The sequence below is a fragment of the Rhinoderma darwinii genome, chromosome 1, assembly GCF_050947455.1.
Source record: "Rhinoderma darwinii isolate aRhiDar2 chromosome 1, aRhiDar2.hap1, whole genome shotgun sequence".
NCBI classification, from domain to species: domain Eukaryota; kingdom Metazoa; phylum Chordata; class Amphibia; order Anura; family Rhinodermatidae; genus Rhinoderma; species Rhinoderma darwinii.
The window spans coordinates 550442669-550456058 of NC_134687.1; the positions used below are offsets into that span (position 1 = coordinate 550442669).

The 13390-nt window shown below is 43.5% G+C and overlaps 1 protein-coding gene across 1 annotated transcript in view; it reads right to left on the reverse strand.

The window, feature by feature from the left end:
* The window catches only part of MSH3 (mutS homolog 3), a 237015-nt gene that overhangs the window by 222822 nt on the left and 803 nt on the right, over positions 1-13390 (reverse strand). Inside the window, exons 2-4 of the mRNA XM_075837774.1 lie at positions 9537-9639; positions 9234-9436; positions 341-559 (exon numbers count right to left, since the gene is read on the reverse strand). Of these exons, the coding sequence (XP_075693889.1) occupies positions 341-559; positions 9234-9436; positions 9537-9639 (525 nt within the window). The remainder of the gene's footprint in view (positions 1-340; positions 560-9233; positions 9437-9536; positions 9640-13390) is intronic.

Here is a 13390-nt window from a genome sequence, read left to right on the forward strand (position 1 = left end):
GATGAATGAGCTCCCAATCATTACCATTAACCCTCTATGAGCAAAGTATCCATCACCAAAATATACCTAAAAACTATAGGACTTCTGGAACTATAAATGCATAAACTTAATAAGCATTTGTTACTGTTTTCTCCCGTAAATTCTCTAACACTAAACATGGTGCCCACTAAAATACAAAGTCGCGCTGCTTGCAGTGGCTCTACATCCTGGCTAATCAAGAGAGATCTTAAGCGGGAGATCCCCCTATATGAAATCCATATGTACTAATATATGAAATCCATATGTACTAATATACTGAAATCCACTGATATCAGGTAAACCATGTATGAGTATCACTGACCTCGGCATCCTCTCCAAAGAATCTGTATTTGTATCCACATTCAACACACAAAACGGCATCCTTATGTTTCTCCTTAATTTCCATGTATTGCTCCTCCAGGGGTGTGTAAATACTTTTAGTTCTGCGGTTGGGGTTTTTTGCTTCTGAAGAATTTTCAGTTTGCTCTCGGTGTCTGAAAGAAGGAAATGTAGTGGATGCCTTTAAGGAGACTTTTTCGACCTGCAAGAAAAAAATCGCAAAAACATGAATAGTCATAAATGAAAGTGGTAATCATAGTCACTAGTGCAGTATAGTCATACAACTGTATGGACTTTATTCTTACACAATGGCCTATGTATACTGTCAACAAACGGCAGTGAGCGGAGTGTCAGACAGGCAAGTCATATACCTTGCAGAGGATGATACAACTATATGGGTACCCCAAAAACGTATCCCATCTCCAGCAGTCCCCAGAAAGTAGCCTCTGCCTTTGATAGATATGGGGCATGCCATATGCACAAAGCTTGGGATGAGCCTTTTATATAGACACAGCAAGGACCATCATTTCATGAACACTGCGGGCTGTAACTATATGGACACTGCTATCCATCTGGCACCATTCCCATACAGAGACTACAGAGACGAATATTAAAAATAATTTGTTACCTTCCATTATATTTACCCTAATCTATTAATAACAGGGACCTAATGATTATGTATTTGCCTTTTTGCCTGCAGAAGCAGCACCTGTCCTATCTAGCTTCTTCTCTAGGGCACTCCCAGTGAGTACACCAAAAAAAGTGAGATAACTGGTAAGAAGTGCTGGACATAAAATATCACCGGTCCTATTCTGCAATTTACTTTGACACTTTGATGGTGTCCCTAGGATATACAACGGCTTGAGCAATCTACAAAAACATCAATCACATAAGCGAGAGGTTCACTCTCAAGACCTAAGCCTCCTACTTAGTGAGGAATAGATTAAGACTAATTTAAGATTAGAATTCAGCAATGCGCTACCTAAATCACAGGTGACAGTAAGAAGAGCATTAACTGCAGTCATCCAGATGACAGTAGGTTGTAAACTGTCCCGCAGATGTTTAAATACACAAGTCATGGGTAGACACTCCCTAACATGGCATTTATTTATATCATAAGGAAGACCCTTTAACCCCTTAATGACCGGGCCATTTTGCACGTTAATGACCAAGGATTAATATTTGTTTTTTCACGGTCGCATTCCATGAGTCGTAACTTTTTTTTTATTCCGTACAAGGGCTTGTTTTTTGCGGGACGAGTTGTATTTTGTAATTGTTCCATTTTTAGATGCTTACAATATATTGATTAACTTTTATTAACTTTATTTTAGGAGAGAATTGAAAATAAGCAGCTATTCCAGCATTCATTTTCACGTTATAAATTTACGCCGTTTACTATGCAGCGTAAATAACATGTTAACTTTATTCTATGGGTCGGCACGATTACAGGGATACCAAATATGTAAAGGTTTTATAGGTTTTTTCTACGTTTGCACAATAAAAAGCCTTTCAGAAAAAAATTACTTGTTTTTACATCGCTGCGTTCCAAGAGCCGTCATTTTTTTATTTTTCCGTCGATGTGGCCGTATGTGGGCTTGATTTTTGCGGGTCAATGTGTAGTTTTCATTAGTACTATTTTGGGGTACATAGGACTTATAGATTAACTTTTATTTCATTTTTTATGGGGGGAATGGGAAAAAAAGAGAATTTTGCTGTGGTTTTTTGCGTTTTTTTTGGACGCCGTTCATCCGGCGGCTTACTTAATGTGGTCATTTTATTGTTCAAGTCGTTACAATCGCGGGGATACCATATATGTGTATGTGTGATTTGTTTTGACACTTTTTCTAAATAAAACCACTTTTTAGTTTTATTTCATTTTCACTGTAAATTTTAATTTTATTTTTTCCACAAACTTTATTTAAAGGAACAGTGTCACGACCAACTTTTTTTTAATATGTTATGGGTTTTAGTGTGATAGATAAAGAAATTTTATTAATGTATGTTGTTGTGTTGTACTTTTTTCGTTTTTAATTCATTTACTTCTCTATGGGGGCTGCCATTTTTGTTTCCATTACTGTGTGTGTCGATTAACGACACATACAGATATGGAATACGGCAGCTCCAGTCCATAGGAGTCAATGAACGGGACCCGTCCCATTGACTTTGCACTATGGCTCTGTCCTGCGCAGAGCAGAGCAGCTGTTTGCAGGGAGAGAGCAGGCGCCATCTTGAAGACCAGCTGCACTGCAGGTAAGATGTGCGTCTCTGCATGTCCCACTCTCTCTCACAGACCCCGGCTCTCGTGACCCCCGACACCCCCCCCCCCCCTTGTGTGAAGGACACATGAAGAAACTGTACTGGGAAAGCACAATTAGAGAGATTTATCATTCAGGGGTCTGGGAAAGCTGGGTGACCACAATTACCCCTCCTACTGGAGTATGAGAGGTTCATTAGTCACATCCCTAAACACTCCAGTATGAGGGGTAATGGTGGTCACCCAGCTTTCCCAGACGCAGATATGACCAGGAAAGGGCTGGATGGACGGGCTAAGGGTGCACAGGGTTTTTGGTGATCCCCCTCTGTCATGTGAGCGGACCTAGGTTACCGGTTCATCAGACGGGGTTCATGTGACTATAACTCTGTCCATAACAAGAGACAGTTCACTCACGACAAGCCCTGCCCTCATGCCGTAGTTGTGGTTCTGTCTGCAGTGATGGCGGTGGGTGTCTCTGACACCCGCCTCCCCCGTTGGGTCATCTCAGGACAGAAGGGGTGTCTGGACTGGAGACACAGCGCCGCACCTGTCCTCAGGTCGTGTCTGGTATTGAAGTTCACCTCCATTGAAGTGAATAGGACAGAGTTGTAATAACACACACGACCTGAGGACAGGTGCGGCGCCATGTTACACCTCGATTTACGCCTTAAAAGACGGCTCCAATACGTCGGCAAACATCTGCCCATTCATTTGAATGGGTTTGCCGACGTACTGTGCCGACGACCTGTAATTTTACGCGTCACTGTCAAAAGACGGCGCGTAAAATAACAGCCTCGGCAAAGAAGTGCAGGACACTTATATACATTATATGCAGGACACTTCTTGGGACGTAATTTGAGCCGTTTTTCATTGAATTCAATGAAGAACAGCTCCAAATTACGGCCGTAATTGACGCCTCGCAAAACGCGAGTACGAGCAATTACGTCTGAAATGACGGAGCTGTTTTCTCCTGAAAACAGCTCCGTCATTTCAGACGTAAATGCAGTTAGCGTGTGCACATACCCTAGGGGTATGTTCACACACAATGTTTTCAGCTGAATAATCGGAAGCAGAACGCCTACAAGCATCTGCCCATTGGTTTCAATGGGAAATACGGCGTTCTGTTCCGACAGGGCGTTTTTTACGTGGTAGTTTTCCAAAAACAGCACGTAAAAAGACGCCCGACCAAAATGAAGTGCACATCACTTCTTGGGATGTTTTTTGAGCCGTTTTTCATTGACTTTATAGAAAAAGCTCCAAAAACGGCCGTTAAAAAACGCGAGTTTGATTAAAAAATGGCTGAAAATCAGGAGCGGTTTTCCCTTTGTTTAGTAAGCGTGTGAACATACACTTAGCCTTTTGGTGTGTCCTAGAACACACCCAAAATGGCTGACGGACACTGCTTAGCAATTTGAAGACACCTTTTTCCTGGCTTGTGAGAGGGGGGGTGAGGTTCCCTCCCACATTTACAGCAGCTGTGAGTCAGGTTGCTTTGCCTTATTCACCTTGGGGTAATTCTGGGAAGTGCTCCCCCTGGTGGCCAACATTGGAAAAAATGTCAAATTATTATTTAATTTTTAATACTTTCCACCATACGGAAAAAAAAATAAAAAATACAGAAAAAACTTAAAAAATATAATAGAAATAAGTAACAACACTTAAAAAAAAAAAGGTTTAATTTGCGACACATTCCCTTTAACTGATTGACATTTTTTTTTTTAGTCCCACCAGGGGACTTCACTATGCGATCTGCTGATCGCATATATAATGCTTTGGTATACTTAGTATACCAAAGCATTATTGCCAAACAGGCCGCAGACCCCCGGCTGCCATGGAAACCCGACGGCGACCCGCGATTCCTTTGCGGGGGCGCCGATGGGATGATAGAGGGAGCTCCCTCCCTCTGTCAAATACATTAGATGCCGCTGTCACTATTGACAGCGACATTTAAATGGGTTAAACTGACGGAATCGGAGCGCGCTTCGATTCCGGCAGTTGCAGCCAGGTTGTGTATAACAGCCGTGCTCCAGCCGCTGATCGCGTGGGTACAGTGACAGTACCCGCGCCACCACAGGACGGATATATCCGTCCTCCTGCGCGAACTAGCAGCTGCAGAGGACGGATATAGCCGTCCTTCGGCATTAAGGGGTTAATGAGGAGCTGTCACTTCTCCTGACACGTCTGTTTTAGGAAGTACATGCATTCCTGCATGAAATAACAATTCTGGAGAATATTTTCCTAGAACTCTAAGTTGTGCCGTTCCTCTGTAATTCCTTCTAGAAATGTTTAAATAAATTGATAACTGGGTGTTACCAGTAGGGGGCATGGCATAACACAGATGGACAACGTTCAATCAGTGCTGACAGAGTGAGACTCTGTAGGGACAAGCCCCTTTGACAAGGGGAAAGGTAATACCCAGTTATTTATTCATAAGTTTCTAGGAAGAACAATAGAGGAATGGCAAATCGCAGAGTTCTAATAATAATATGTTCCAGAATTGTTATTTCATTAGAAATACAAGTATTTACTAAAATAGACATGGAGAGGTAACAGGTTCTCTTTAATCTGTATAGTAAAATTCTGTTAGGCGGGATTCACACGACAGGGTTTCCCGGCCGGGTGCCGGCCGTTCATAAATCGGCCGGCACCCGGCTGCATTAGGAATAATAGACCCCTAATGGGGCTATTCACACGACCGATTTTTTGACGGCCGGGAAAACCGGCCGTCAAAAAATAGGACATGCTCTATTTTCGGCCGGGTGCCCGGCTCCCATAGAAGTCTATGGGGCCGGGTAATACCCGGCCATCACCGGAATGTGTCCCGAGTGATGGCCGGGTCTACCGTCGCTCGCGCACTCTCTCTCCTCCTCCTCACAGTGCAGAGTGCATGTGAGGAGGAGGAGGAGGGTATTTTATTGCTCGCTGTAGGAGTCGGAATCCCCAATCCCCGGCCGGGGATTGGGGATTCCGCTACAGGAGAAGTGAGTGACTACACTGTCCATATATGGACACAGCGAAGTCACTCACTTCTGCAGCGGAATCCCCGACTCTATGGCCGGGGATGCCGCTACAGGAGAAGTGCGTGACTACACTGTCCATATATGGACACAGCGAAGTCACGCACTTCTGCAGCGGAATCCCCGACTCTATGGCCGGGGATGCCGCTACAGGAGAAGTGCGTGACTACACTGTCCATATATGGACACAGCGAAGTCACGCACTTCTGCAGCGGAATCCCCGACTCTATGGCCGGGGATGCCGCTACAGGAGAAGTGCGTGACTACACTGTCCATATATGGACACAGCGAAGTCACGCACTTCTGCAGCGGAATCCCCAACTCTATGGCCGGGGATGCCGCTACAGGAGAAGTGCATGACTACACTGTCCATATATGGACACAGCGAAGTCACGCACTTCTGCAGCGGAATCCCCGACTCTATGGCCGGGGATGCCGCTACAGGAGAAGTGCATGACTACACTGTCCATATATGGACACAGCAAAGTCACGTACTTCTGCAGCGGAATCCCCGACTCTATGGCCGTGGATTCCGCTACAGGAATAGTGAGTGACTACACTGTCCATATATGGACACAGTGACGTCACTCACTTCTGAAGCGGAATTCCCGACCTGTGGCAGGGAATTCCTCTTCAGGAGAAGTCAGTGACTACACTGTCCATATATGGACATTGAAGTCAGTGACTTCTCCTGGAAGGGGGGGGGGATGGGTGCAACCTACAGGGGGCTGGGTGGCATCACCTACAGGGGGCAGGGTGGCATCACCTACAGGGGGCTGGGTGGCATCACCTACAGGGGGCTGGGTGGCATCACCTACAGGGGGCTGGGTGGCATCACCTACAGGGGGCTGGGTGGCATCACCTACAGGGGGCTGGGTGGCATCACCTACAGGGGGCTGGGTGGCATCACCTACAGGGGGCTGGGTGGCATCACCTACAGGGGGCAGGGTGGAATCACCTACAGTACGGGACAGTTGTCCTGCAGCGAGGCAGGGACTCCTAGCATCGTACATAAGTATGATGCTAGGAGACCGGCTCCCTGCACTGTGTTCGGTCCGGGACTTGCGGCCGAAATACGTCCGTCAATTACGGACGTAATTAGTGTGTGTGCACATGCCCTTAAAGAGTCTCTGTCACCAGATTATAAATGCATTATCTCCTACATAATCTGATCGGCACTGTAATGTAGGTAACAGCAGTGGTTTTTATTTTGAAAAACGATCATTTTTGACAAAGTTATAAACTATTTTAGATTTATGCTAATGAGTTTCTTAATAGACAACTGGGCGTGTTTTTAATTTAGACCAACTGGGTGTCGTACAGAGGAGTGTATGACGCTGACCAATCAGCATCACTTCTCATTGTTCCAGCCCATTGTTACAGTGTGATTGTGCAGTGAAAGAAGCTGGGCTGGAACAATGAGAAGTGTATGACGCTGATTGGTCACTGATTGGTCAGCGTCATACACACTCCTCTGTACAACGCCCAGTTTGTCTAAATTAAAAACACGCCCAGTTGTTTTAAGAAACTCATTAGCATAAATCTAATATTGTTTATAACTTTGTCAAAAATGATCGTTTTTCTAAATAAAAACCACTGCTGTAATCTATATTACAGCGCCGATCAGATTATGTAGGAGATAGGGCATTTATAATCTGGTGACAGAGCCTCTTTAAATCCGTATTCAGTGAGGCAGAGCTAAAGATCGGTCACTGAGGAATCAGGTTAGAACTGCCCATAGAAGCTTATGGAGGGGGAGGAGGTAACTGCTGGAGGGAGACACACACACACACTGCTGCTTCTAGTGTTCTATCTCATCCCAGTGCTTGTTTCACAGCTATACTACTCCTCACTGCTGTAGAATATCCTTGATGCAACTTCTGTTAAGTGTTTTACGGTCTAACGCCAGTTCTGGATTCTAATAATTTTTTTAAAACAGCGTCTGTGTGTCTCTCTGCAGCTGCTCCTTCCTTCTCCCCTCTCCATAGACTTCTATGGGCAGCTGTAACCTGATCATTTAGTGAGCTGTCTTCATCTCTGCCTCACTGAATACAGATTTTAGCAGTGACATTAGAGTGACTGATCAGTGTAGGGTAGGAGGCAGGGAGAAGGAGTCGTCTAATAAGTGGAGAAAGAGGAATTTTTATCTAATAAGAACTATTAGACCCTGTTCACACTGAGTTTTTTGCAGGCAGAAAATCTGCCTGTCTACACTCTTGTTGCCGAGTTTTTTGCGGCGTTTTTTGGCCGCGGCCATTGAGCGCCGGGGGCAAAAAACGCTGCGAATATCACTCTGCCTCCGATTGATGTCAATGGTCGGTCAGAGATGGGAACGCCTGAAGAAAGAGCATGTCACTTTTTTTTCAATGAGCGTTTTTCTCTGCTCGCGGGGGAAAAAAACGACCTCTGCCTCCCATTGAAATGCTCTGCCACGTCAAAAACCGCGCCAAAAAACTGTGTGAACTAGGACTTACAAAGGTTATTTTTATGTACTATTGACTTATAGGGAAAAAAAATAAATGACTGTTAAAATACAAGACAAAAAGTATCTCGGACATCAGAATTCTGTGTTTCTGGGTGCGTTTTAGAAGCGTTTGGGAGTGGGACTTATAATTGTACTGGGATTTGGGATTGAAACTGCCAGTAAGTATGGAATACGTATTTCATAACTATTCATGCTGCCTCAAAAATGTACGTCTTCAGCTAGTAACCTACATATCTTTTAAAGGGAATGTGTCGCTAGAAATTATAAAAAAAAAATTTCAGTTAAACAATTAGTATTTAAGTGATTACACATTGTTTTAAAAAAAAAATTTCACAAGTCAGGAAATATTAAAAATTAGATTCTAATTTAGAACATTTCCATGTGCTGGCCACTAGAGGGAGCAGTTCACAAAATTGCAGCATGGTCACTGTGGTAAAGGAACCTCATTGATGTATGCTGCAAATTTGGGGTGGACACACTCTCCTCTAATGTCCTCACACAATCCCCCCCTCCCTTATTCTGGCTAGTGCCAGGAGAAGGAAGGGTGTGAATGTCTTCAAACCTCCTACACTGTGTGCCGCCATTTTCTGAGCGACTGCACAGTGCTAGGATTAGATACAGGGCTCAGCAGACAGTATCACACAAACATAATACACACGAACATAAATTACCTGCTCCTGCCTCCGCTGGTCTACGCTCCTCTTCCTTGCGCCTTCGCTTCGTTGAACATATGGCTGGAAGCCGCGGCCAGAAGTCGTCACTGACAGTCGTCTGACTGCCCGGCAGCGGCTTCCGGTCCACATGAAAACGGCTCCCGTTCGCATTCTCTATGGGGTTGTATGTGCCGTATTCCATCTCTGTATGTGTCGTTAATCGACACATACAGAGATGAAAAAGAAAATGGCAGCCCCCATAGTGAAGTAAAAATCAGAAACCATTAAAAAGTAAAACATGAGAACACAATAAAATTAAAAAAAAAAAAAAATATTATAGTAAAAGCAATATGATTAAAAAAAAATAAATCATGACACCTTCCCTTTAATTGTCATGATCACCACACAATACAGAATATAATATTTTGCAGATCGCCAAACATCCTATAAGCTCATGTGCCACTTACCCTGGGAATAGAATGCGAGTCTATTTCTTCACCTTTGTTTTCTGATTTTGAGAGCTCATCTTTAATGCCGGAAGACGTCGTCAAGCACTCAGGTACTTTTATGGCATGACTATCACTGCTCTGTTTTTCAGAATCACTGGAGAACGCTCGTAATTTCTGCTGTGTGTGGCTGGAGATGAACGATTTTCCACATATCATTTGTTCTGAAACAAAACAAAGACACAAAATCCAACTTTTCCATTACACCAGTGTTGATACATTGGCCCCCAAAAGTTTAAAGTTGGGGTTCATTCAATAGCTTACCTTTCTTTTCCAAAACCATGCCATCTCTCCCCTCACCTTTCTGGTGTCTCTTTCTCTTTTTTGCAACTGGCTCATCATCATGGGATGTGCAGGAATTTGCCACCTACTGACAAAAAGGTATATATTCTTTTCCAGGCAATAGTAACAATATGATAGAACAAATGCTACTGCATAAAGATATATCAAAGCGTACGTTCACGTATCGCCATTTTACACATAGAATTGATCTACATAAAAAGTGGAGTACAGACTCATGCACATGGTAATGCGGACCCGTAGGCACTCCATGTGTTTATATGTGCCGCCTTCTAGAAGAATGCCTAGGAGAACTTGCCCCAAAATGAGAAAAGAAAACATTGTGTACCTCTGTACAAAATGTTAGGCACACAGAGGTAAAGTACGGGCCCCTGGCAGGCTATTGGGAACCATATTACTTGTCTTGTATTGATACGGAGCTGCCTGTATAATATCCCACAGCTGCATTCATAATTCTGCAGGCTTCAGGGGTGAAATCTTCCGGCATTCAGGGATGGCTCTATGTCTGCAGAGGTTTTTGTGTTGATTTGCATTCTGGGAAGAGTCTCTCTTACATCTGACACATCAAACAACACAACCCTTCTTTTGTGACCGTTTCCAGTACAGAGCAGAACTGTGAATAGACTGATAAAAACTATATTTTTTGTATCGGTACAAAAGTAGTAATACAATGTATTTAAAAAGTCACTCATCTTTTTATATAGATTAAATCTACTGTATATGTAAGCACATACATATGTTATGTTACAATCATTTCAGCAGTTAGATGGTGGTCACTTACATATAAGAAAATGCACACAGTACTGGGAAAAAGTTTTAGGCAGTTGCAGAAACATGCTGCAAAGTAGGAATGCTTTCAAAAATAGAAGAGTTAATAGTTGTTTATTTTTTTTTTAGCAATTAACAAAATACAAAGTGAACCAACAGAAGAGAAATCTAAATCAAATCAATATTTGGTGTGACCACCTTTTGCCTTCAAAACAGCATCAATTCTTCTAGATACACATGGACAAAGTCATATATTTTCTGCAAATGGAGTTGGGGATTTGGTCAGGATTAATGGTGTCCTCAGTGCTGAGAAATACAGGCAGATACTTATCCATCGTGCAATACCATTAGGGAGGTGTCTGATTGGCTCCAAATTTATTATGCAGCAGTAGAACGACCCCAAACATACAGAAAATGTCTTTAACCCCTTCCCAACATTTTACGTATCCATACACCAAAGTCGGGTAGGGGAAGTATGGAACGGGCTCACGGAGTTAGCTGTTTGTTACAGACGACACTTCAGAGTAACTAGCGGCATCGCGCTTGAGCGCGATCCCACTCGTTAAATGCTGCGGTCAGTAGCGACGCAGCATTTCAATCGTTAAAAAGAGGGGGCGATCCCCTCTAACAGCTCATCGCGCCCCTCCCGCAACGCAAACGCGGGGGGGGCGGTCGATGGTTGCTATGGCTGCCTGGGGGCCTAATGAAGGCCCCCAGGTCCACCATCTTTGTGCACCCATTAAGCCCTGCCTCCTCCGGTATCGCCGTGTCCGAAAAAGTCTGAACTATTTACAATATATCATTATTTAACCCGCACGGTGAACATCGTAAAAAAAAAATGGTAAATGCCAGAATCTCTATTTTTTGCTCCCACAAAAAAAATGAAATAAAAAGTGATTAAAACATCGCATGTACACCAATGGTATTATTAAAAACTACAGCTTATCCCGCAGAAAATAAGCCCTCATACCACTTAATCAACGGAAAAATAAAAAAGTTATGGCTCTCGGAATTTGGGGAGACAAAATAAATGTTCTCTTTTACACTAAATATAGAAAAAACTATATATATTTGGTATCGCCGTAATCGTATTGACCCACAGAATAAAGTTAACATGTTCTTTTAATTGCACAGTGAAGTACGTAAAAACGGCGAGCAAAAAAACATGGAGGAATCGCTGTATTTTTCATTTTCTACCCCACAAACTCGTCCCGCAAAAATCAAGCCCTCATAGGACTATATCGACGGAAAAATACAGACGTTATGGCTTTTGGAAGGTGGGGAGGAAAAAAACGAAAATGAAAATCTAAGAAAGGGCTGCCGCGGGAAGGGGTTAAGAACTATAATCAGCGTTAAGAAGAACAAGGAGCCCAGGACGTGATGATATGGCCCCCACAGAGCCGGATCTCAACATTACAGAGTCTGTCTGGGATTGCGTGAAGAAACAGAAGAATTTGGGGAAGCCGACATCCACAGAAGATATGTGCTTAGTTCTTGCCGAGTTCCTCAAAAACGGTGTACAAGTGTACCTGGAAGAATTGATGCTGTTTTGAAGGCAAACAGTGGTCACACCAAATATCGATTTGATTTAGATTTCTCTTCTGTTCATTCACTTTGTATTTTGTTAATTGATAAAAATAAAAACTGTTCGCACGATTAACTATTTTTGAAAGAATTCTTACTTTGAAGCATTTTTCCACAACTGCCTAAAACTTTTACACAGTACTGGAAATCTGTTGTAGTTCTATTGGAACGGTGTGTATGTAAAATATATACAGTAGAATTATGGCATAGGCATGAATGAGTGCTCAGGAGGGCGACCGGGTCTGCCAAATTAATTCTCATCACCCCGGAGATCTTTAGAATGGACAATTTATACCGATAGCATAATGCGTCCTATAACAATTCAGCATCGTGTCAGATTTTTCATTTATCACAGGCGATTATCGCACAAGCACGCACAACGAGAGCGCCTATAATCTGCTCCCATGGCTCCTTCCCTAAATCACAGGAATTCAGACGTAGAATCAGGACGAGCGTGATATGGTCTGCAATGTGATATAAAATAGAGATGTGCTCATCGCTCGGGATTCTGCAGTGAGGGCACACAGACGCACACTAGTCATGGGGCTATCACACAGCCGTTGGTTTTTTTCATGGACCACATATCTGGTGTGAGAAACTCCCAGGATGCCCTATTCTGGTGTATGTCTGCAGACCGGACTCGCCTCATTCAAATCTATAGGTGTGTGGAAAAAAACGGACAGAAGATGGAAGCTGCTAAGAAATGCAAAAAAATAAAAGAAAAACGTCCCAGAAAAACGGATGACACACGGACGCTACACGGACATTCATACGCATAAAAAACAGACCGGTTTTTTTTTGCGGATGCAATCCAGACACGCGCATGTTAAAAAAAGGCTGTATACAAATATCTTACCAGCATCGAAAGGGGCAACGTGTCAGTATGCAGTATTATTAGGGCAACGGTGACCAGGGAAAGGGGCAACGTGTCAGTATGCAGTATTATTAGGGCAACGTGTCAGTATGCAGTATTATTAGGGCAACGGTGACCAGAGAAAGGGGCAACGTGTCAGTATGCAGTATTATTAGGGCAACGGTGACCAGGGAAAGGGGCAACGTGTCAGTATGCAGTATTATTAGGGCAACAGTGACCAGGGAAAGGGGCCGCAGCTATTCACTTAGGGTATGTGCACACGTAGTGACCAAAAACGTCTGAAAATACAGAGCTGTTTTCAAGGGAAAACAGCCCCTGATTTTCAGACGTTTTTTGAGCAACTCTTTGCGGCGTTTTCGACATCCGTTTTTGGAGCTGTTTTCATTGGAGTCTATGAGAAAAAAGCTCCAAAAACGTCCAAAGAAGTGTCCTGCACTTCTTTTGACGAGGCTGTATTTTTACGCGTCGTCGTTTGACAGCTGTCAAACGACGACGCGTAAATGACAGGTCGTCTGCACAGTACGTCGGCAAACCCATTCAAATGAATGGGCAGATGTTTGCCGACGTATTGTAGCCCTATTTTCAGGCGTAA